Source organism: Bombus pascuorum, chromosome 12 (genome assembly GCF_905332965.1).
Source record: "Bombus pascuorum chromosome 12, iyBomPasc1.1, whole genome shotgun sequence".
NCBI lineage: Eukaryota > Metazoa > Arthropoda > Insecta > Hymenoptera > Apidae > Bombus > Bombus pascuorum.
The window spans coordinates 12808985-12834870 of NC_083499.1; the positions used below are offsets into that span (position 1 = coordinate 12808985).

The window sequence follows — 25886 nt, forward strand, 5'->3', positions numbered from 1 at the left end:
AATATCAAAATTATTAAAATTATTATTAATATTCAAACAATTTCTTATGTATAAAACTTTGTATTTGCTATAAAGTATACATAATATAAAATTATCTGATATTAAATGTATATAATCTATAAATATATGTCGTAAATTTTTTTCATTAAAATTGTTTAATATTTTAAACATTTTATATGGAAGGATTACTCACTTTTTCATTGTAATAAATTGTTGATAAGTAGCGTAATCCAATGGTTTGTATAATTCGATCACTGTTGGCCATCTAACTAAATAATTAGGCCAATGGATAAGAGAGCGATAAGTACACGATCATATTCGTGGATCAAGTAGGCATGAGATAACCTTGGTAGCAAATAATACAATATTTTTAACTATGATGATGTAAATAATTGTGTTAAAGTAATATCAAGGATTTCACTTATTAGTTTTCATGTCACATGTCAACATGAATTTAAGCAAAAGCGAAAAATTGTTGGCCGCGAAGAAAAAGGTATAATGTTTTGAAGTATTGTACAGCTACATAAGTATCTTTTTTAATATTCAATTTACGTACAAAAAATTTATACATATATTTATAGGACTTCGTAAGTTCTAGCAACATTTTAATTATTCATTCTCTTATATTTTTGTATCTTTAAATATTTAGGTTATGTCAGCTGTCAAACGAATTATTGAATTTTAATTTTACATAATATTTACCCATTAAAACGTAGATAAATAATTTGGAAAATCTTATGGCTTCATAAGTTAGTTTCTTTCATGAGTTAGATTAGTATAAAAAAATGTTATCGTTACTTATGTTTTATAAAACTTCCTTTTTGTTAGCTCAGGGAATTTCAATTAAGAAAAATGCAAAATAATCCAGATGATTGTGTGAAACAAAAACGTGACTCTGTCAATTCATTACCTTCGCAGGTGAAATAAATTTATATATTATAATAATTATGATATCTTTTTATTTAAATCCATGTTCATACGCAATTACGTTTCTCCTTGTAATCTTTACTATATTTTAATTGTTGTCAAATGCAAACAGTTTTTTAATTAATTTATTAAATTTTGCAGTATCAAAATGCAGAAACTGATACATCACACTTAGAAGGTTTAACTAATGCATCAACAATAGGAAATCTGGAAAATGATATAGTTCAAGAATTCCAAAAAGATGAAGCACTATTCACAGATTCATTGGTAACTTCAGAAAATACCATAAATCATGATAATGTACATTATTCTACAGAAGAAACTATCAACGCAGAAAGTGTACAAGAAATTAATACATCAGAGGCAACGAGTAAAGTGGATTTTTATGATCTTCCAAAAGTACAAAAAGAACATCTCTTAGAGATGGCTTCTGCGGTTGCAGATGTTTTAACAAATGAATCAGAACATACAGAAACATCCCTTGATACTGATTTAATGTATCATAATCAATTTTTAAGTCCTTATATGGAAGAGCAGAAAAAAGTTGTTAACGAACTACATATTGAGCTTAGTAATGCTGTAAGTGTATATATGCATAAATAAATTTTGTAAAAAGTATCTAGATCTAAACGTTGAAAACAGAAATAGTTCAGAAATAAAATTGTTTTAATAATTTAATTAGCGTAGCAGGATTTCAGAGTTAGAAGCCAAATTAGAAGGAAAAGAAACAGAATATCAGGTAGAATTGGCACAAGAAATAAATCCTTTAAAAGAGCAACTTCAGGTTCATACTCAGACTACTGGCATTCTAATAGCAGAGAAAGCAGAACTTACCGCCGCTCTTAGTCAAGCTAAACAAAGCATTAGACAAAGTTCAGGTTTGTTATTTTAATTAATGAGATCTTCTAGGCAGGCGTGTGCGCGTATGTACGTGATTATAAATTTTTTAATAAATTAAAAATTAATATATGTTTTAGAGGAATCTGAAGAAATGACAAGAAAATTTAAAAATTCACAAGTTCGCATAGCTGAATTAGAGAAAGAAATATATACTGTAAAAAATAGTAATGAAGAATTGAGGAAAAGCATTCATCAATTACAAAGTGAATACGATTCTCTTAATAACAGATTTTTTGAATTGAAGAAAGAAAAAGAAGATTTGAGTTTAGAAGCATCAGAATTAAAGCAAAAACTGAATTTGAAGAAAACAGAATTAATTGCTGTTCAACAAGAACTGCAAGAAAAAACAGCATTGCTTTCATTAAGCGAACTTAGAATACAACAGGTAATACATGTGCATTATCATTGGTTAACTGTATGTGAAACATTTTTCACATACTTTGCCTTTGCCTTTGTAGATGAAAGTTGCTACAACAACAGAAGAGGAGAAACATGCAGTAATTCTTTTGGAGCAAGAATTAACACAAACTAAAGAAGCTCTGAAAATTGTTAGTGTTGAAAAGGACGAAGCCAATAAACAGTACCAGAATTATGTTAAACAATTAGATACCCAGCAGGCAAAATTATTGGAAGAGGTATTTTTATATTCTCTGTAATGAAATTTGAAGGCGCAACGAAATATGATAAATTTTTTAAAAATTAAATGTCATTTATAGATAAAAACACAAAGAGGTGGTATAGAAGATTTACAGCGTAGAGAACAAAGTTGTATACAAAGAATTTCAGAGCTTGAGCAACAATTACAACAAGAAAGAGAAAAAGCAGGGAATTTATCATCTTTACAAGATCGTAAAGACGAAACAGATAATCTCTTGAAAAATATAGATGAACTTACATTGGAACAAGAAAGGCTTCACATTGTATTATCTGAGAAGGTAGCATTTTTTTTATTAATTTCTACTATAGAAAGTAAATAAAAATTATTTAAAATTACACCAATCTGTTGATTAATTAAAATTTTCTTCCATATATTTAGGATTCACAAATTGAAATGTTGACAAAAAATCTAAATGATTTACGAGATGCAAATAATCAAGGAGCAGAAGTAACAAAACTAGTCAATGCTCTCGAAAGTGAACAGTTAGGGGCATCGAGAGCAGTTCATCAAAATCGACAATTAAAAGAGCAACTAACTGATATGGAAAATGCGTTTGTTTCTTTGGTAAGCGTAACATTGAATATCGGTGAAACGTATTAATAATGTGGTAAATAGGAGTAAATAAACTTATATAAATTTTTAATACAATTTCAAGAGTAATGCTAAATTGGATTTAACTGAACAACTTCAAGCAGAGCGTTCTATAGGAAGAAAGTTGAACGTTCAATTAAATAACGTAGAAAGTGAGTTGGCTCAACTGAAAGAGAAATTAAAGGAAAAAGAAGCTATTCTTGAAGAGGTTGAGAAAGAAAGACTTCAAAATGCTCAAATAGCAGATCAAATACAGCATTATCAAGCTCAATCGCATCATGCAGATACTTTCCAACGAGAACTTCAACATGCTATAGTAATTATTTGTTTAATTATATTAAAAGATCTCGTGCATTGATGTTAAACATTTTTCTTGCTCTATCTCTGTTTCAGATTACTATAGAAAGATTAGAAAAGGAAAAACAAACACTTATGGAGAAATTGAAAGAAAAAAATTTGGCCAGTTCCATCTCCGAAGTTGATTCACATTCTATTTCACATGCTAATAATAATGTATCAAAATCAGAAGAAAAAGTACATGTAGAAAGCTCAAACGAAAATGATGTTATAATATCTGAACCTGTAAAAAAGCTTGAACAAAGATTTAAAGAAACAATGGAACGAGTCGCAGAGCTTACAGAAGAGAAACAGAAGCTCGAACATCTCGTTTTGCAGCTTCAAAGTGAAACAGAGACAATAGGTACGAATAGATGGTTTTTAGATAATTATTTACACTCTAACCTTATCTTTATATTCATAGAATTATCTCCCTTATTTATTTTTAGGGGAATATATAACATTGTATCAAAAACAAAGAGCTGTTCTACAGAACAGAGCAATAGAAAGAGAGCAGGTATTTCGACAATTACTTGAACAGAGAAATCAGCAACAAGAGCAATTACATAAATTGAAAGTTATGGTTGGTGACTTTCTTAGCAAGGAATACATATGTTCCAATGGAACAAAACGTCAAGTTGAAACAGGTACTTATAATATAATGATATTGTATTAATCAAAACAGATTAACACGTACTGCAACTTAAGATATATATATATATATATATATATATATATATATATATATATATATATATATATATATATATATATATATATATATATATTAACCATTATTAATTAGTCGAAATTTAACGAAACAAATTATTTTTCAGCAACGGGTTCTAGTGATTCTGTAACTATTAAAAGAAAAGAGGAAGTAATAGATCCACAAGTAGAAAATAAAAGTGTTTCGGAACTCCTAGATGTTCTGACAGAGATAAAAGATTGTAAAGATTCCTGTATGTTTGAACCAAATTTTCATTCATGTCCTTTGTGTTCTGGACAGTTACTTACAGTATAAAGCATATGTTATGTATATATCTTATACATTTTTTAGTATAGAAAACATTAATATAAAATTTTTAATCGACGACGATTTGTAGAACAATTGTATATAGGGTAAAATCCATAAAAATTGCAATTTGTAAGTGATTGATATGAAAAAAGGAATGTTTTCCTCAAAAGCAATTGCTCTTTTATATAAGGTATGAAAGAAGAAGAAAAAAAAAAAAACAGATCATTTAAGCCTAAAATATTATTTAAGGAATTGTTGAAGATATATGAAGTATTTTTTAAGTAATTATCTTTTTCCGTACATGCTTTATTGCTTTCTTCTTAATGAAAAATATATATTTCTCTACAAAAAGTAAAAATTAGTTCTATTTTAAATATATTAAATAAAGAAATATATGAAATTTTATATTCAAAAATATTTTATTTAACGTGTTTAAAAAAATCAAATTTTTATCATTGTTAATTTCTATTATATCTATATCCTATATATTATAATAATTCAATCTAAGTAAATTTAAAGTAAAAAGTAATATTTATTTTTTTTTATCATATTTTTGATTGACCATTTGAAAAAATTATAAAAAACATCTTTTATAATCCAGCTTATACTTTCAATTTTTTTAGAAATTTTGAGTCACGATCAGTGATATCTGTTCTTTCTGTACAATCTTCAATAATAAAAACAGCTTTCCCTCTACGTCTTCTTTCTAAAGAAAAAGAACAAATAACTTAATAATTATATTATATTATTCCCATTTTTATGAAAATTTGCACTTTTACATGCAATAATACATCACCTGCTCTTAACAGAAGTCTTTTACACTGATGTAATATTGAAGCTTTTGCTTGAGCTTCATTCAAACCCAATAAACATGCCAAATTTATAAGATCATAAGGATTTCGTATTGTCTTAATATCACTGACACCACTGGATAATATCACATTCTAAATAAACAAGATAATTAATTAGAAATTTGTTTGTTATTTAGGCATGGATTTTAAAGAAAAATCCTTTATACGTTCGTCAATAAATCTTTCAATATTTAATAACACTATTATCTATAGGCTAAGCATTAATATAAATTAATATTTATATTAGTGCTGTTTTGTAATATACGACTATGTAGTGTTAAAAAACTGTTATTTTCACTTATATATAAATATTTCTATACCTTACTCTTTCCGTATGTATGAAACAGATGAGAATAATGGATAGTATTTTTTCTGGATTCAACATTTAATAGATCTGCATACTGTATTTCAAAATGTATTCCTCTTTCAATTGCTTGATCATATAGCTTTTTATTAAGTTTAAATAATGTAGAATTCGACCTTAGTGTAATTATATCTGCATTTAATTGAGTACACGCAAATTGTAAAGCACTTTGTGTTTTTGGAGCAAAAGCATATAGATCGAATTTTTTTAAACTGGAACAATGATTCACTATATGCGTTTTTGCAAAATCAGAACAAAAGAAAGTAATTCGACTAAAAATTCTTAATCTTCCGTCAAATTCTTTTTTTACACTTCCAATGTCGATTGTTTCAAGAACAATACCCTGTGATGTTTCACTATCACCACCCTTTTTTTTCCTTTTTTTCTCTGTTCCAAGTACACCTTCATCTATATTAGTATTTACTGCTACTGTTTTGAATCCATATTCACATAGTTTTGATAAAATAGGGTATAAATTTTGTGTTTCATTTCCTGGCACATTCACACATAAATCGTAAAATCCTGTACTTCCTCTGATATCCATTTTCATGAAATATTAGATTTACACGTAAATGCCATTTATTTTCAATTAAATATGTTGTAAATTTATTTATAATGTTTAGTTGAAGCTATGATTTGGAAATTAACATTCTCTTCTAATTTTTCCTTCAATATTTCTTTGACTATTCTTCGACTAATCCTAACCTAGAATTTTCATGTATATAGATAGAAACTACGTTCGTATATTATTTTGTACTACTACTAGCGATATCTTTTGGTTAATAAAATCATATTATGAAAATCATAATATTTTTGTCAAAAATGTTGACTATGAAAGGAGATGCTAATTAATATTTTTTGAAGAACTTCATTTATTCGCATCGATTTATTATTCACTCAATTACCATATTTATTACAGATTGTAATTATGAATTGTCTTTATTAATAAAGCCATATATGTAGTAATATTATATCTTATAGCTGTCTTTTAATTTATTAAATTTAAATAATTTTAAAAACATTTAGAAATATTTAAATAAATCACAACCGTACAAATATAAATATTTATACAATGTTGTATTATAACCTAAAATATGGTAAATACGAAACATATTTTAATGATTTTAAGAATGCTAAATACATCAATATTAAAGATATTTCTGTAGAAATTGTAGTTGTTAAAAAAATATATAAATTATAATTAATCGCTGTCTTTAGATTCCGCCTCACTAGAAGGTGGAGTACTTTCAATAGGTTCTTCCTCGCTACCCTCTGATTCCTCTTTCTTTTTCTTCTTCAACTTTTTGTCGTCATCCTCCTACAATAAGATCATATGCAATAGAATATATCTTAAAAAATGTTTTTAACAGAGCACAACTAATATAATGAAATTACCGCACTCCGTTTCTCTCCTCTTTTCTTTACTTTGCCTCCGTCGCTGTCTTCATCCGAAGCCTTCTTTTCTGATTTCTACAGAAATATTTAATTAAAATAATATTTCTACCATCATAATATAATACTAATAAAATACCTAATAAATTATATTTTTAATTCTTGACATACCTTATTATCTTCGTCGCTACTGCTTTCATCATCACTAATATATTCCTTACTTTTGAAACTGGTTCCGGTCATAAGCTTACTGGGAGATTCTTTTTTATTCTCTTTCTTCCTCTTCTCTACCTTTTCTTTCTTTTCTGATATCTTTTCCTTATCGCCACCTCCGCCACTAGCTTCATACTCTTTCATTGATGCAGTGTACTCTTTCTTTGCCTTTGCTGCTTTTTGTTCCCATTCCTATTATAATTAGTATATATTAAATAATTATGAAATTACATGTAAGAAATTAAAACAATTTTGGTCTTACAGATTTATCTTTTAGTTCCCTCCACATTTCACCTCCTTTCTTTGCAATTTCTGTAACAGCAATTCCAGGATTTTCTGCTTTAATTCTTTCCCGAGCACTGTTTAACCATATCATAAATGCAGTTGGCGGTCTCTTGGGTTTATTTGCATCTCTTTCTTTCTTCTGTTTTCTAGGTTTTCTTGGCTTCTCTGACTAAATAAGGCAATACATACATTGATAAACCATTCTTAATAAATTATCTAATGGGTACGATTGCAAATTCATTTTTATAAATTTTGAAAACATTGTAAAAAATACAAGTAAAATGTTTACCACGGTTTTAGCTGACTTTGGTTTCTTTTCTTTTTTTTCTTTCTTTTCTTTCTTTTGACTTTTTCCTGAAGCATCTGATTCATTTTCACTTTCTGAACTATTTGGATTACTGTCATACTCTTCTGCCACGTCACTCTCGTCCTAAAACAATATATACACAAGGTATATAAATTTGTATGTTTGTCAAAAATTTTAATAAAATTATACCTGATTCGGATTAAAATCTTCATCGGTGGACTCTTCCTCAGAATCCTGATTTTCCTCTGCATCTCTTTCCTGTGCTTCTGCTTTAACTCTTGCCAAATACGCATCAGGCTCATCTTCTTGGTCGCTATCTCCAAAGTCATTGTCATAATTCAATTTATCCTATTGCAAAAACAAAGAATTTCTTACTATGATTAATTAAAGAATTACAATTACGATAGTAATTCATACTTACACTCTTGCCCCTATTTTTAACCCGTAATTTTTTGGAAGTAATAAAGTCAAAAAGTTTTCCATACTCTTCCTTTTCTATGCTACTGAATGTATGAACAACACCGCTAGTCAATTCAATTTCAAAATCAAATGATCTTGTAGAACCACCACCACGGGCGAAATTTACTGACGCAATTTCTTCAAAACGTATATGGATTGGTGGTTTATGAACGTAAATAAAGCCTCTTTCTAAAGGATATAAATAACCTGCAGCTGCTTTAAATGAACAGCTGATTGCAAGTGTTCCAGAATGACTGAAAATTAAAAACATGTAATATATTAAAATATTTCGGCTACACAGTTTACAAAAAGCTTACCTAATGAAATTTCCAGGTCCAGTAAGTTTTCTATTAATAATAACTTTCATTACTTTTCCTAAAACTTCATAAGTTGGTCCAGATAATTCTTTTGGTAATTTATCTTCATATTTTTCTTTTAATTCTTTTCTGCGACAATATAATGTAATATAAATATATGAATAATATACATATTCATAATTTTACCGTAGTGCTTGAATAAAATACAGATACATACTCAGAAAAAGGTAATTCAATTGAAGTTTCTTCTTCTTGATTGAATAATAATACTAAATAATGATAACGGGTTTGACCCTGTTTAATTGGTGGATCTAAACTGACCTAAGTGAAAGATATTAACGATAATAATAAAACAAATAATTAACAAGAAAAAATAAAAATAATTTTCAAAATGCTTACCACAAAATACATTTGCCTGTTGTCCTTATGTGGCAAAAGAAATAGCCTTAAAACAGTTGACATTGGAATCTTGTAATCAAAAGTTTTACCATGTAATTGGAAAAATGATTGGAATATTTTTATGTCGTAACGACCACTGGAAGAGGGAGTTATATTAATATATGAATCTTTTAAATTATATTTCCTAAACATATATACATACCGTGGTGTAAGACATTGAATCTCCCTAAATATTGCAATAGCATCTCCACTGACACTGATGACAGATGCTTTTTCCATAACTTGCTGATGAAATGCTTCTACTGGATCTTGATCTGCGCTGTCGCTAATAGGGATATGAAATCTCATTTCCATTAAACTCACAGGAGCATCATCATTCTGAAAAATGTACAAAATTTTAATATTAAGGAACATTATTAATGTTAAGCACGTTATATTGCCCATAATTTACCTGATGAAATTCCAATGTGACTTCATTCTTACCAGTGTTACATTGAGACACATCGTATAATGGAATTTCAAAAGCAGTATGATGACCAACATCAAAACTTAATACAGAACCATTAAACCTAGCTGTACCCCAGTTCCAACCTTTTAGGCTAAGTTCCTTTTCTAGCATATCTTTTTTATAGTTTTGTAGGAAGAACTTTGCAATTTTTTCTTGATCCTAAAAATAAATATTGTTTCATTACAAAATGTAAAATTAAGAGAAGATTTATTCTTAACTAAAAATTGTTACTTACACCTTCCTTGAATCCACGAAACCTATGTAGAGTCCCATTTTTCAAAAATATTCGAAGACCCCAGGTACCAATGAATTTTTGATAATTTACCATTTCCATGTCCGATGCTGGAATTTGTTCTACTTTACCTGTCTTTTGATTTTTAAAAATCAAATGTTGGTCTGTAAGTTTCAATCGCCCAGGAGTCTGTACATAAGAAATTCATATATAAGTGCAGTTACACAGAAATTTCTATTTATCTCATTACCGTCTTAACCTAAATAGTACCATCGAAAGTAGCTGATGAATTATTACAAACATTTTTTATTAATAATTTCAATATTTATAAGATAGAATACAATTTGTTTGCAATTATATTATAAAATATAATAGAAACGTGGATTTCATCTGGACATGTTACTTATTAGTCTAACTTTAAATATTAACAAAGAGATGATATAACGCGACTAGAAAATGAAAGTAAAAGATAGAATGAAAAGTATTGTTACTCGTTACAAACTCTAAGTAATATATTACTTACCATAGCTCCTTTAACTTCTGCAATCACATCAGTATATTCTAAAAAATCCATTCTCGAAAACACCTAAAATTAATATACAAACTATTGTTTGTTTATTATGATTCTTCTTCGTATATACAAATTAAACGCATAACCAAAAAAATCAAACGCTTTTTACCTTAACAAATAACCTTACTTTACAATTCAAGACGAAAACTGACGGAAAATCGAGGTAGAAAACAAATTTCTCATACACGGCGTACAACGCGCCACGTTCTTACTTTCAAAATATTTTCTGTAAACATAATTGGTTAATACAGTTTAGGACTATAAGCGCAATTTATAGTAAAATCTGTATACTATGTATAAAAGAATATTTATTTTTCCTATCCATTTAGCTCTGAATATAACGCTAAAATTTATATATAATCTTAAATTTTAGATACATAGTAGTAAAAAATTTGAAAAACTTATTAAAATTAAAATTATTACCCTAGAATTTGCAAAAGGTTGATTGGTTAAATTAACCATAGAGCGTAAGTACATGTAGATGAAGTAAAGATGTTCAAAACTTTCCATATTATTTGTTGAAACGTTCATTCTATGCGTATATAGATATGGCAAAAGTGCAATTCATACCATTGTATCTTCTTATTATTTGTAATATATTTTAATAAAACAGAAGAAATAATTTATGTAAAAGGATTCATTAGTAATAAGCTTAAGTTTAAATATTATATTATTTAATCATTTTAATAATTTTATACTTTGTAAATAAGAAAATTAGTTTGGAATAGAAAGTAACAAATTTTATAATTTACACGGGATTAAGATTATTATTTATACAGCATTATTATATTTTTGTACTATGTAAGTACACAATAGCAAATAATTTTGTAAAAACATAGAAAAGGTGTTATAAAAACAATGTGTTATAATTTGTATAAAATATACTAGTTAAGATTATATGTATGTTTGTATATACTTTTTAATTCAAAATTTCACATTAGCTTTTTCAAATATCGATCTTTTCCAGATAATAATGGCGCAAACAGAATTTCCACCATTAAAAAATGACTTAATTTTAAAAGCTGCAAAAGGAGAATCCACAGAACGTGTTCCAATATGGATAATGCGTCAAGCAGGGAGATATCTTCCAGAGTTTCAAGAAATCAGATCAAAACATGATTTTTTCTCTGTTTGTGAAACACCAGCTTTAGCTTGTGAAGTTACTTTACAGCCTATAAAACGGTTTGACTTAGATGCTAGCATCATCTTTTCTGACATACTAGTTCTACCGCAAGCAATGGGTTTAACTGTTGAAATGGTTCCTGGAACGGTTTGTTTTCTTTCTATTATTAATTTTTGTATTAAAATTTTTTATAATCTTATATAAACAAAAAAGAAAAATCTTTAGAAAGCAAATATAAATATAATAATAATTTGTGATAAAAAAAAAAAAACAGGGGCCAATTTTACCCAAACCTTTGAAGGATCCAACAGATTTAGTTAGATTAGTTCATCCAAATGTAGAAAAGGATTTAAAATATGTAGGAGACGCCATAACTTTAACAAGGCATAAATTAGAGGGGAAAGTACCATTAATTGGCTTTACTGGCGCACCAGTGAGTAAATCGATTCCTACATGTTATAAAGCAAGTACTTTCAGTATTTATATTTGTAAATTGTTAGTGGACATTAATGAGCTACATGATCCAAGGTGGAGGTAGTTCAACAATGACAAAGGCACGGCAATGGTTATATAAGTATTCAGAAGACTCTCACAAACTCTTACAGCTTATTACGAATGTCATAATTGATTACCTTGTAATGCAAGTAAAAGCTGGAGCACAGGTATAGACTTGTCCATTTTTTGTTGAAAAAATATTACAGTGTTATAAGAAATATAGAAATAAAATAAAATAATTCCAATGTTAATTAACGAAGTGTAATGTAACTTTTCTATTATAGTTATTGCAAGTATTTGAAAGTCATAGTGATTTCCTTAATGACGAGTTATTTGAAAAGTTCTCGTTTAAATATTTGAAAGAAATTAGCGATAAAGTGAGACAGCGATTGAAGGAAGAAAATATTCCTGAAGTGCCAATGGTAAGTAAAATAAATGTTACAATATATTTATGGTGACTTATTTTAATTTAAGCTCCTAAAAAATGACAAATTTTAGATTGCTTTTCCTAAAGGTGCAACTATGAATTCCTTAGAAATGTTGGCAAAGTCTAAAACTTATGAAGTATTGGGTTTAGATTGGAATGTTAATCCTGCAGAAGCAAGGAGAAGATTTGGTTCTGAAATTACTTTGCAAGGGAATTTAGATCCATGTGCATTATATGCTTCTGAGGTTTATATGATTTTATACAGAAAATTATATTTAGAATACTTGATACACAGCCATTTTTTTTTTTTTTTTTTTTTTTTTTTTTTTTTTTTTTTTTTTAGTCCTTATTTATATGTCTACTAATCAAGGTATCTCTTTTTCTATAGCAAGAAATAGCCGATCGTGCTCGAGACATGGCAATAAAATTCGGTAAAACTCGATATATAGCGAATTTGGGACATGGTATTCTACCAGATATACCAATAACGTCAGTTGCAGCTTTTATCAAAGGGATTCATTCAGTGTAATTTGTTTGTTGCAATGCAAACTTATTATAATAAATTTTATTCTATTTTTATCAAATTTCGTACAAATTTAATCGATGTCAGAGATATTAATGTAATACATTACATTTAAATATCTTTTTATTAATGTATTGAGAGTATCAACCTTGTGTTTTTAAGTGGTACTACATACTTTTTAATTTAATAATCAGTACAACATGTTGTTTCAAACTGTATATTCTAGCTTAAATATATAAATTTATCGTGTTTATAAAAAAAATCTATCGGTCCCTTTAAGCTTTGGGAATTTAATATTCCTAAAAAACCTTCATTTTAAATACCAAATCATTCGAAGTATGTAATAGATTCTACCATCTTGCGACTGCCACGACCATGGTTAGCGTGCGCTAAAACAGAAGTCGCGCGATTAACGCTTGTTTCCTCGGCCGTCTCGGCTTTGTGGCGTTTTCGTCGTTCGTAAGGTGGCGCCGCCCGTGGCCTATGAGCCAAGCTGGTCGATGGGTCGTCGCAAATTTCCAACTAGCACGATATTTCTCATCTAACTCTACCCCCACAAACACTCCCAGCCGGAATCCGTGGATCTATCCGAGTGGCCCCCTGTCGCCGATTAGCGGTTCGCGCAAGCGCAGCCAACTCTTCTGGTTAGAGTGTCCATTTTGATCACATGTGAGTATCTCCAGTCTGTTCTCCTTTTTTCACGGTGAGTCTAGCTAGTCGGCTTGTGATCACTCGAACAAGTTTGCAAAACGTGTTACTGAAAAATCCCAAGAACAAAGAACGCCAGTATCCGAGGCTAGTACGTATCCGTCATTTCTTGAACGTTTTCCGAGAGTCGGCAATTTCGGCAACGAACCGCACGCAATCCTTTTCGCGCCATCTTCTTAAGGAAAACGGTCAAAAAACCGTAGTAAACTCGTCCTCGAAGGTAATTTGACTTTCGCGAGACTTTCCGCTTCATTTTTCATAGAGAGGTTTCAATAACTGGAGAACTGTCAGCCGGGTTGGAATCTTTGGTTAGATTGTGCTTGCACAACGTGTTCATTTTTCGTTCTGTTCACTATCACGGTAGCTTTTCGATACTTTTTGCGTTTCACGTTTATTCTGCAAACATTTTCAAGCATTGAATATCGTACTTAATGTTACTATTATTTCTCGTTTTTTTTTTTTTTTTTCTTTTTTTTTTTTTTTTTTTTTTTTTTTTGTTATTTGTAATATCTCGAAAACACTCGGCCTTTTTACAATTTTAAATATTTCGTTCCATACAATGGAACATGTTCCTTACTGTTTTAAGCAATTTTTGTGTAATACGTTGCTGAATCTGTTGTTTATAATTTGAAATGCAGCCAAGTTGTATGTTAAATGTGCCAATATCTTTTTTAATATTAAAAAAGTAAAGTTGTAGCACACATTTGAAGTATCACATTTCAAAACATATTGTGAAAGATGGTATAGTTTTGTTTTTTATATTCATGTGGCAATTTTGTATAATAATTTTGATGTACTTCTAACGTTTTACAAAATATAATAGATTACTGCATCATACAGCATTATATTTTGTAACAGCTTTCCTATTCGATTTATGTTTGTATTGTACGTTTCATTCGTATTTGAAATAACAATTTAAATGATTTTTATTAACTTCTCACTAGGAATTTCGTTTTTAGAGATAAGTTACATACCATATGGCGATTTTGTAGGAATTATAATAGTCATAAAGCTCTAACGATATGATGCCTTTAAATATAGTTATAAAATTCAATAATATTAATAATATTACTAGAATGTTTTATTTGCTAAAGTTAAAAAAAAAAAAAAAAAAAGAAAAAAGAAAAAAACCAGTTTAGAAAGTGTTCTAATTTTCTAGTTTTCTTATAAATTTTAATGTCATATCTTAACGTTACATTGTAACTTATAAGACAATTCTATACCTTCCGTAAAAAATTAATTAGGTTATTGATTCCTCCTACAAACATAATATTGAACTTTACCATTTTTATTAAAAGACAATATTAGATTCTTATAACTTATTCTTCTAATGTATATGTTATATGTAATTATATATTATATCTCGTATGCAAGAATTCAATGTTAATTATATATGATATATTAAATCTTTAGGACATAAAATATGTAAAAGTGTTTTCTATTTGCTAGTATATTTCTATGTCTTTCTAAATATCTTTCATAAATAACTATTATAATTAAAATTTTTCGTTTTGTTTGATTTTATTTTATTTATCTATGTTTTGTTTGATGTTTGAATGTAATTCTTAATCTGTTTTTAAATTATTTCAGAATAGCAGAAACTAAGGATGGCAGACATAGAAGATACTCACTTTGAGACTGGAGACTCTGGTGCTTCTGTAACATACCCGATGCAGTGCTCAGCACTGCGTAAAAATGGGTTTGTCATGCTGAAATCTCGGCCGTGCAAAATTGTTGAAATGTCAACTTCCAAAACAGGAAAACATGGCCATGCCAAAGTACATCTTGTAGGCATTGACATTTTTACTTCAAAAAAATATGAGGACATTTGTCCATCTACGCACAATATGGATGTGCCATTTGTTAAGCGGGAAGATTATCAGGTAAATTATTTAAGAGTAATTTTATAAAATTACTCTACATTAGAATAATATTTCTCATGCATATTATTTATATTAAATCATTATTTCTGTAGTATTTATTTGTTAAAGTAGTTACTTATTGACAAATTCTATAAAATGATATAGAAAATATTGTATAATAATAATAATAATAATAATAATATTGTGATAATAACATTGCAATAACATAAAAATATTCTAATTATGAAAGATATTATAAATATAAAATGCTAATCGTTATTTTTAATTAAATTGTGCAGTACCAATTTCCTTCGCCAAGTTTTTCTTACATAAATAAGATATATGTTCTTATTTAGATCACAGGTGCAAAACAAAGAGAAATGTAACTGGAAGTCCATCCTAACCTTGAGGGGAAGGATTATGGAGAAAGATAAATAAATCATGTTTCTTTATGTTACAGCTGGCAGACATATCTGACGATGGCTACTTATGCCTGATGGCTGATAATGGTGAACTCCGTGAAGATTTAAAAATTCCTGATGGCGAGCTGGGTACTCAGTTACGTGCCGATCATGAGGCTGGGAAAGAGCTTCTTGTGAGTATTGTTCTATTACAGAAAAGATTAATAAAGATTAATCATAAAATATTTTATTTAAATATTAATAAAGATTATGCTTATTCTTTATTATATCATCTATATTTTGCAATTTGCACAAATTTCTGTGCAAGTTTCTTGTTTGATTGACTAATGTGCAAAATTATCTTGCATTATAAACAATATCATTATGTTTCTACCTATTTTCTTTGCAATATATTTGTATTAACAGAAAGATGCAGAAAAATAATATTTTATTTTTTCAGTGCACTGTACTGAAGGCATGTGGTGAAGAAGTCGTGATCGCCATTAAAACTAACACTGCCATCGATAAATAATTGTGTTCAGTCCAGACTCCACCATTACATTAAAGAAACAAACAAACACACACAGTTAATATATTATTAAGAGAAACCTAAGATACAATACAAGATGATCAATGGTTAACATAAGAACTACTACCAACAACAAATAGAGAGGAAAAGAGAGTGGGGGCACTTGGGAAAAAACTAAAACGAAGGGGAAAGAAATAACGTGGGAAAGGAAAGAAGCAAACATGTAATTTAAAAACTGAAAGGAAGAGAAAAACAATGTGCGTGAGCGTGTAAGTGTGAGGGAGGAGAGGATTACAAATAATGAAATAATTGCAAAAACAAAAAAAAAAAAAATAAAAAAAACAAATAAAAAGAGAATAAACCAAGAAACAGTATCAGCTTAGACCTTGGGAAAAATGAATGTTTTGGTGGCTTAAACTGTTGAGATTAAAAGGCAGTTTTGACATTGGGAAATTTTGAAAGAGGACTATTTTGCCTTGATTTGTGATTTCTAAAATTTAAACATGATTAGAATTTTATCTCTATTGGAATTTCAATTACATCTCTCAGCGGTAACATATAATTTTATCCGAATTTATGATTTTATTGAAAGTCCAATATTTCTAAAGTTCTAATCATCTAAAAATCTTGTTTCCTTACATTAACCCCTTTTCTCTGTATACTTTAATTGAAGTTTCAATTCCTTTACAAGTCTGATTTTAAAAATTTTCTGTTATACTCAAACTGCAATTCTATAGGAATATATAGAATTCCAATTACATTAGAATTTTAATTCCTCTATAATACATCCTATATTTGTTTGGAATTGTCTTTTTCTCTCTCCTTCATTCAAGTTTATCACATCTTTTTTATTAAAATTATACGTTTTATAGCATCCAGCTTAATTTAAAATTAATATCTTGTTTTAGTTTCGAACTTTTTTTTATATAAATATGATCCTGTCTAATTTTTATTAGTATTCTATGCTACTGATGCATTGCTAACAAAAATTGATGTCTTACTAGAAATGCTTAATATCTGTTGTTTGTCTAAGAACCTTACCTGACAGTAACTTATTCTTGAAAGTTTTTAATTTTATACTTCCTGTTTGATTAAAATTTGTATTCCAAATTTCTTTAGATTTTAAAAAAATATATTCCCAGTTTCAAATTTATAAAAATCGCTGCAATGTATTTTTCAAATTCGTACAAAGGGCTGAAACTTATATTTCTTGCTTGAAATTTAAATCATAACTTTGCATTTTTAATTACAGAAACATATTCAAAATAGTAAAAATTAATTTTCTGCATAGATCTGATGGGTCTTTGTTAATTTCCTGTAAAAGTTGTAGTTTTTATTTAGAACTCGTATTGTAGGAGGACCGTTTTTATATTTAACAATTTTCAGAACTTTGATATTCTGAGATTAGAATCGAAACTTCAAACTCGGCGAATATTGAACTCTTAAATTCTAACACGAAATTTTGGAATTCAATTTGAACTTCAGACTCTCCGTACATGTAATTTCAAAGATAACTTCAAACTTGAATTCTGAAATTTTAAGTTCATCACTCAATTTTGATTTCTGACTTGAAGTTTGAGTTAAAATGTAACTGCCTAAGTTACATTAGAAGCTCGATTTCAAATCAGACCATACCATCTATGAAAACATAAAAAACTATAAAAAAATATAAAAGATGAATGATAAGAAACAACTAAGCTACTGTAATCTAAGCAGACTAATTTAAGATTAAGACTACCTAGATAAATGAATTTAATCGATAAAAGGAAACTGAAGAAAAAAAGGAGGAAAAACGAATCAATCGGCCTCACGGTCGTATTTCAACCACGAGAGACGGAAATCGTTTTTTTCTGCTTCTCGATATTCGGTTTAATTAATTATACACCACTGCTGGTCTTTCCGTTAAATTTTAACAATTTGTACTAAAAATAATTTTCAGGCACCAAACAAATTAAAATCAATCATTTACTCTATAAGCACGGATGTGAAATGATATTTCGAGAATATTGTTTTTTGAAAATATTTTTAGTATAAAGAAATCTCAATTATACTTAATTAAAATTACCAATTATATAGTTTGTCAATAGTTACTAGTATTTATGTAGCAATAAATAGAATCTAAACAATTAATAAAACTCATTTCAAGTGGTATAATTAATGATATGTCAAATCTAATTACTTCGGTTATAAAATATATTCTTGAAATATTATTCTTTAATTCTATTGCACACGTATTAAATTGATGTGCAAAGTATTAAATCGTAATACTGTAAAACATACTTAACACACACAGACGGTATATAGGTATTTTCAAAAAATAACATAACCAGCATTGGCGTATATAGGCAAACACGTATAAACACGAATACACATATACAAGTACACACAGTGGTAAAGTATATGAAAATATACAAGTATATACGAAAGTACACAATTACGAAATTCGAAACAAAAAACACAGACGTAAAGTATATAAGTAAATGGATACCAACGAGCATTTGTTTATACGGCGGAAATCAATGGAAGATAAATGGATAAATAAATGATAAAAAAGCCGTCGGTGCTATTGTGTCAACCTTCGATGATATTTTGTTGTTCTTATAATAGCACGTTACTGAAACTTCGAGTCTTAATGATTTTGCTATTTTTTTATTTTATTAACTGACATGATATTACACTCATTTAAGTTAATTAAAACTATCGAAAACAACTAAATTGAAATTCTTATCATTTTGTCCTTTTCAATTTCATTCATATTATCTAAAATTTTGTTACTTTTCATAAGTTTACCGATATCATATTCAAAATATCAATGCATTAACTAACAATATTAGTGATTATAAAAAGTATTCCATAAAATTTGCATAATATTTTTCGTCAAGTTTAATTAAATTATCAGTTAAAATCAATTAAAGACTTAATTATTCTATCGGAAATCATAAATCAACTTGAAAATATTTTTTCCAAATTTAAATTTAATGCAATCTGAAACTTATTTACTAATATTGAGTACTTAGGCAGGAAATTAATGAACAACTTGTTAGAAGTTTATTCGCAAATATTCTCTTTAATATTCCTACATTTTCAAACATTAATACTCTTATATCTCGTATTATTAATAATTATTAGTGATTAAGAAAACATTACGAGTGCCATTATATATGTATATATACGTATACATACAAAATACATATACATGCATACATACATATATACATATATTTATACATATATATATGTATAAATGTATATTTGACTCGGATTTACACGAGCGCAGCATGCACACAACATACACGCATAAACATGAAAAATATGACAAAGATATGTAACACAGTAACGAAAATGTATCTTGTATGTACTATGACTGCACTTCTTTTTTTTTTTTTTTTTAATTTATTCATTGTAAGAATGAGATACGTCTATACAAGTATAAAAGATGTTTTATAACTTATGCCTATATACATTAGATATCGTTAGCTAACCAGACGGCGAATAATTTTATTTAAAAGATGTGTAAAATGACATTATTATGAAAGTTCCGTACGTTTGCATAGATCAAATTCTGGTGGACATAACGAGAAATATAGCAATTTATAAAATTAATAAACAATACATAAGACTATGAAAATGTAGAGGAACATCATAACAATGCTTTATAAATTAATGTTTAATACAAATATATCTCAATGAGTAGTAAACAATACAAGAAAGATTGCACAAAGTGGTAAAATCTAAGTATATAAATTTGTTGTATTTAAAAACGAAAAACTTTAAACATAAATGTGTACTCTATGAGCATTATCGTAAATCAATTACTTCGATGCTTAAATACAACATTAACTTAGGGTGTTACATACCTTTAAACATATTCTCTCTCTCTCTCTCTCTCTCTCTCTCTCTCTCTCTCTCTCTCTCTCTATATATATATATATATATATATATATATATATATATATATATATATATATATAAATGTAAACCCAGACACTCTCGTAATGTCTCTTAATATTTTATTCAAAATCTCGACATAATTAATAATTGATATTCAATTATTTATTCTTTAATACTTCAGGAAAAATTCATCTTTACCGTTGCACCCTGCATATCACAGGAAACTGTCCAAAATTCACGTCACAGTAACTGTAACAATTCGAATCTTAATTTCATCATTTACGATTTCTCTTTTATTTCTTTCTTTTTTATTGACACTCCTCAAAATCGAAGGAAAGTTGATCTTCCTCGGACGATCAATTATTGGCATTTCTCCTTTGCAACGCGGCCGCGAGATCCTGTCTGAGGGCAGCTTGTTGTCGTTGATCGGCTAAAGATTGAACAGACCTTAAACCATTTACAATATCTTTTGTTTTTCCAAAATAAATTTCATTTAAGGTATTTCGAATTTTATTTTCCATATCTTCAACCATGCGACCAATATTAGCAATATGTGGAGAACTCTCACTTATTTGGGCATCTTGTTCAACCTAAGAAAAATGTGTTAGGAAATAACTTCACATAATTGTGATATACTCGTTGAATGTCGTACAGAAAATAATTAATACATATAAAGATCTCTTCTTTTTTTGAAATTATAATTAGAAATTAATTAGAAACAAACCTGTCTTGTAAGACTTCCACCAAGATTCATTGTTCCAGAGCCATGTTTATTAGTTTGTAACCAAAGCATTGCAGTGGAAGTTAATTTATAATGTGCAATCCTTCCACTGGATTTTTCTTGAACTTCCACTACATGAATTGAATCCCAACAACCTTTAATTTTCTTTGAACCATCACCTGCTTTTTTAATCAATATTACTGCTGCAAAACCATGATCCAAGTCCCACAGATAGACAGAAGAAACTCCACCTTCAAAGTAAAGTTCTCTGTATTGATCAAATGCATGATTTGCATCTATCTCTAATTTTCTAAGCCTTTCAGATGGCATTGAACCATCTTCTAGTGGTGGATCATATGTATTACTCCAAGGGGACCTGCAACATAATTTTATAACGTAAAATATTATTTTTTTTTATTCTTAATGTAACATTAGTAAAACTAAATATATTAACAATATTAATAACAGAATAGAGCGAAGCACATTTTCACAATTACCTATAGGAATCTCCATCTCTATTATAGTCACAAAGTAAATAATCTTTTCCAGACTCTTTATCTTTTGCAATTTTTAAGGGCTGATCAACAGAGGATAAGAGATCTTCACAAAGAGATGGCACTAGATCTATTAAATCACTCAAATTCTTTTCAATTTGCTGAGGTGGCAGTCTTCTCATCAAATCCAAAGCACAATCCATTTGCTGTTCCGTCTTTAACATTAAAATTAAATTTGATTTGATTTTTTAATATTATTCTATAACTCGGCGAATTTATAAGTCTAGTAATATTTTTAATAAATGGAATTTTATACATTTATAATAAAACTGTTAAGTCTAATATAACTATACTATATTTCTAATTTAATGTCATTTTGAATAAATCTAATTTATACAAATTTCATCTTAGTATTTAATATAATTAAATTGTAGTAGTAAGTGCGATGGTAGTAAATATAATTCAGTATAATTAATATAATTCAAATTTGGCATAAACAGGCGGCAAGCCACATGAAATTCAATATAAATAAGCGATAAGATACATATTAACTTTCGCTAATTTCAATAAAAGACAAAAAAGAAAGGAAATGCCAGGAGATATAAATATTAATTCATTAGTATGAGTTACACCAAGAAGACATTTATATGGGTTAACAAAAAATTATCTACATTACAAAAAATATATAAACGAATTTATATTTTTAATTTTTTTAAAATGACCGAAGAACCAAAATTTTCATGTATGTCACTGGGTGGCGCCATTTTGACGTTTGTTTCATTTTAGGTTAGGTAAAAATTTTTCTTAGAATATCACTATCACAAAAATACACAAACATCTTTTGCAACAAACCTTTTCAAAAATTTTATCCTGAATGGGAGATTTTATGAAGTTAAACTTTCCTATATCGAACACTATCTCTAAAAAGTGTTATTACTGATTTTAGTTGACATTATTAATAAAATAATATAATGTTACAATTATAGATTAAAAATATTAAACTCACCATTTTAAATGATTGAAGAATTTGACGAAAGTCACTCAGATCATCAATCAATAAAAACTACGAAATCAATGAAAAATTTATTGAAATTGTTTACCCTCTGACCTGCATTCAGTCACCGAAAACGAATATTCAAGGGGCGTGTCAAGACTACCGCTGATTGGCCAATAGACAATTCAATGCTATCAACATAATGTGAGTGAAAATTATAGAGCATTTGTTATATAACAAGAGTACAAGTAATAAAATGTTTACAATACATTACTAGTGAAATTATTGCTCATTCCTAAGTAATCGTTCGATTAAATTTCAAGTTACAGTGCCATACATTTACCACTTTTAGAAATGCAAATTGAAGAATTAGATAAAATTAATTCTAGACAGAATTCTCTAGACGAAATTAACTAAAATTTACTATATGTAGTTTATTTAATCATTAGAAATGATTAGTGTCGTATATATTGCTTACTTATTCAATTTCAATAAATATTTGCTGCACTCCAGCCACGCTTTTCATACATTCTGCAAAGTAACAATATTAAATGGAAAAAATTGTTACTAATTTTCTTTTAATTTAAAAGATTAAAGTTATATTTCAGTTTTTTAACAGAATTATTTTAGTTTTATAACAGAAAATATTTCCAATAACTGCACTAACTATAGAAGTTAGCGTAAATGTTGTGTTACGATGTAATGCAAATTTTGTATTACAGGATTAACCGGCTTGAACTATTGTTTGTCTAATATATATAAATTTAATGAATCGAAAATTCTATTTTTAATAAGATCCCTGATCTTTCTTCTTCAATCTTTTCTCTTAGATCTTTGCAGTGAATGATCATAATTCACAGATCAAGTTGATTTTAAATTTCACTCTTAATATATACATAGATGGCGTTGAGTATAAATTGAAGTTCATATTTATTGCGGCCGTTTATATGTCAGTAGAGAATATGTAATCTAATATTTTAACATATTGAAATGCTGATAAATATCTGATAAATACTCTAACAGAATTCCGATTTTAATTCCAATAATAATGGGTATTGTCAGATAGTATACGTAAACGAGGGTTAGGCGAGCTTTGATATTTCACGGTTCGTTCGAATGAAAGCCTCGTGCATTATTGCATATGCGAGACTATAAGAATCATCTATATCTGTTAAAATTCAATTTAAAATGTTATCATCAATATATGTATTGGATTTGAGTTAGATTTTTTAATCCGGCCGCCGCGAGGTAGCTAGCAACAAGCAAATTTCTTAGCTCTCTATTGACTTTCCGTTCGTAGTTGGCGACGTTCGTCAAATTTACGTTTAACATAACCGTGCAGTGGCATAGAAACCTAGAAAATAACATCTTCCAAGATACGTGATCATCCATCGTTCACATGTCTTACTTTCGCAGAATATTGACCGGAAATATCTACAATTCTAGGTTATAAACGTACGCCTATGTTATTAACGTTAGATTCAACCGTTACAATCGGTTACACTGATTGTATGTATTACATACTACATCAGAAGCAATACTTCTAGTATTTCTTATGTGCTTTATATTAATTATATTAATGGATAATTTTGGAATAAAATCTAGAAAGCGGAACTATCTTTCGAACATTTTCCTAGTTTTTATTAGAAAGTAAATATAATAAGTTTATGACCCGAAAAGGCTATAAATGTTAGATTTTCCAATATGATATGTCTAATGTATTCAATGGCTATACATGTCATGACCTAACTCAAACGTAACTCTTATCTTATATTTGTAATATTTCGGTTATTTCGGAGTACTATAAAGAAAAGATAAGAGTTAGGTATGTGTTACGTCAGTGATGTCTACTATAGGGAGCCCTCTTCACGATCCCTGTTACCCCTTCCACTCATTGTTTATCGCAATTCGTTCGTCATCAAAGAAAGCGCACGACGCAACGCTAAGAACTCTACCATACATAAGCTTATGTTTTCGTAAACAGAAAAATTTCGCAGCCTAACAAATACGAATGCATACGTTATTACGGACGCACGATCATAGACAGAATTCATAATACATGGAGCCGGCTTGGCATCCAGTAAAGCGTCGGTTTACTGGAGGGAAGTAATGCTACCATGATGAAGAATTTGGCGATACGAATATTTGTGGCGACGATTCTGTCAACATAATAAATTGGACAAAATGTTATGTTTAATTGATGCAATAGGAAAGAACTACATTTTATATAAATTGAATTGAAATATTGAATTATAAAAAGAATTGAACTATAAAATTGCGTGAATCTGCAAGAAGCTACTTTCTCTCCGATTTCCATGTTATTTTCTTTTATATATATATATCCGACGGTCGACCTTGGTTTCCAAGGTATTCGCATGAAGCTATCGGTACCATTACGGTGAATTCTATCGATAATTGTAGCATTCGTAGCAGCGTATGCGCAAATAACTGTTGGCAATTGTTGAAAAAGCAATGATTATTGCGTTGTTCACCACGGCTCGAGTCAATCGTGGCCAGTTATTTGCATTTATATTTGTTACACTATTGTGTAAACTTCACTTTCTGTTCACGGTCATTCCACAAATATGATATGCCTAGATCTTTTACCTTATATGCCCCGTGATTATACAGCAGAGCAACAAATGGATTTAATTATAGTTATAAAAAAAAAAAAAAAAGAAAAAGAAAGAAAAAATAATAATAATAATTAGCCCCCAACTAAATGCTTCTGTTTCTGTGCACGTACTGCGCACGTATATTTTTCATTATATGGTAGTCTATGATCAGAGAAAATGCAATCTTTACTTTTCCTTTCATAACATTTCGTTTAGCATATCCTGTCGGACCTGATAATTCCCTACAGATATTACGTGAATTGGTGTTCTTCCGGGTTTGGAACCACCTTGTATCTCTTATCAAACTGTCCCATCAACAGCAGCAGTTTCGATGCGTATCTCAGTATCAGTATCAATATCACATTCACTTTCGTATCTCAGTATTAATCTCCTTCCCTTTTGTCTTTTACATTTATTCAAGATATTCTTCTCTTCATTATCCGTGTCTGAGAACTAATTCGTTGGTTATGTCAAATAGGTCATCATCTTTTTCCATTTTATTTTCAATTTCAGAAAGATTCTGTTCATCAATATCCAAACACTTCTCGTCCATGTTATCTACCTTTTTCTAATGACTTGATAGCTTTTCAATGCGTGGACATTTTTAGGATAAATATTCGCCATAGAATAAAATAAAATAAAATAAAAATAAAAGGCGGGAAAGGCGTAAAAGTAAGCCTAATTGTTGCGTGTTCAACGCAAATTCATCGAATACAACATTATTTGAATCAGGGCAAGAGGACATATACATATAACAATTCTTGTTAATTAATAA

The 25886-nt window shown here is 28.6% G+C and overlaps 6 protein-coding genes across 10 annotated transcripts; 3 read left to right on the forward strand and 3 right to left on the reverse strand.

Moving 5' to 3' along the window:
* Positions 1-211: 211 nt before the first annotated feature.
* LOC132912597 (golgin subfamily A member 2-like) lies at positions 212-4847 on the forward strand. Its single transcript, XM_060970135.1, has 12 exons — positions 212-493; positions 829-918; positions 1069-1506; positions 1610-1805; positions 1905-2212; positions 2286-2462; positions 2544-2762; positions 2864-3049; positions 3141-3392; positions 3470-3776; positions 3862-4059; positions 4249-4847. Exons 1-12 carry the CDS (start codon positions 434-436, stop codon positions 4434-4436), a joined length of 2619 nt encoding a protein of 872 aa, XP_060826118.1. The 5' UTR covers positions 212-433; the 3' UTR covers positions 4437-4847.
* Positions 4829-6367, reverse strand: LOC132912602 (ribonuclease P protein subunit p30). Its single transcript, XM_060970144.1, has 3 exons — positions 5602-6367; positions 5227-5374; positions 4829-5136 (listed from the first exon to the last, which is right to left on the reverse strand). Exons 1-3 carry the CDS (start codon positions 6193-6195, stop codon positions 5033-5035), a joined length of 846 nt encoding a protein of 281 aa, XP_060826127.1. The 5' UTR covers positions 6196-6367; the 3' UTR covers positions 4829-5032.
* Positions 6368-6497: 130 nt separating this feature from the next.
* LOC132912598 (FACT complex subunit Ssrp1) lies at positions 6498-10437 on the reverse strand. 2 transcript variants are annotated; one of them, XM_060970138.1, is made up of 14 exons: positions 10281-10437; positions 9761-9946; positions 9469-9684; positions 9220-9395; positions 9018-9153; positions 8836-8939; positions 8619-8747; positions 8264-8555; positions 8032-8190; positions 7828-7965; positions 7513-7704; positions 7209-7442; positions 7041-7115; positions 6498-6963 (listed from the first exon to the last, which is right to left on the reverse strand). In XM_060970138.1, exons 1-14 carry the CDS (start codon positions 10329-10331, stop codon positions 6847-6849), a joined length of 2205 nt encoding a protein of 734 aa, XP_060826121.1. In that variant the 5' UTR covers positions 10332-10437; the 3' UTR covers positions 6498-6846. The 2 variants fall into 2 exon arrangements, with proteins under 2 accessions (XP_060826121.1, XP_060826119.1); XM_060970136.1 differs by having other exon boundaries at positions 7825-7965; positions 10281-10435.
* A 452-nt stretch (positions 10438-10889) lies between these two features.
* On the forward strand, positions 10890-13012 carry LOC132912600 (uroporphyrinogen decarboxylase). The gene is made up of 7 exons (XM_060970141.1): positions 10890-11129; positions 11296-11598; positions 11726-11884; positions 11952-12113; positions 12231-12368; positions 12445-12618; positions 12762-13012. Exons 2-7 carry the CDS (start codon positions 11302-11304, stop codon positions 12900-12902), a joined length of 1071 nt encoding a protein of 356 aa, XP_060826124.1. The 5' UTR covers positions 10890-11129; positions 11296-11301; the 3' UTR covers positions 12903-13012.
* Positions 13013-13423: 411 nt separating this feature from the next.
* On the forward strand, positions 13424-19111 carry LOC132912604 (eukaryotic translation initiation factor 5A). Of its 3 annotated transcripts, none has more exons than XM_060970150.1 (4): positions 13424-13565; positions 15195-15487; positions 15927-16061; positions 16328-19111. In XM_060970150.1, the coding sequence occupies exons 2-4, from the start codon at positions 15212-15214 to the stop codon at positions 16397-16399; spliced, it is 483 nt and encodes a 160-aa protein (XP_060826133.1). In that variant the 5' UTR covers positions 13424-13565; positions 15195-15211; the 3' UTR covers positions 16400-19111. The 3 variants fall into 3 exon arrangements, with proteins under 3 accessions (XP_060826133.1, XP_060826131.1, XP_060826132.1); XM_060970148.1 differs by having other exon boundaries at positions 13507-13824; XM_060970149.1 differs by having other exon boundaries at positions 13507-13695.
* Positions 19112-19443: 332 nt separating this feature from the next.
* On the reverse strand, positions 19444-22672 carry LOC132912603 (F-actin-capping protein subunit beta). 2 transcript variants are annotated; one of them, XM_060970147.1, is made up of 4 exons: positions 22509-22672; positions 21506-21717; positions 21012-21384; positions 19444-20877 (listed from the first exon to the last, which is right to left on the reverse strand). In XM_060970147.1, exons 1-4 carry the CDS (start codon positions 22509-22511, stop codon positions 20644-20646), a joined length of 822 nt encoding a protein of 273 aa, XP_060826130.1. In that variant the 5' UTR covers positions 22512-22672; the 3' UTR covers positions 19444-20643. The 2 variants fall into 2 exon arrangements, with proteins under 2 accessions (XP_060826130.1, XP_060826129.1); XM_060970146.1 differs by lacking the exon at positions 22509-22672 and having other exon boundaries at positions 21506-21726.
* Between the last annotated feature and the right edge of the window lie 3214 nt (positions 22673-25886).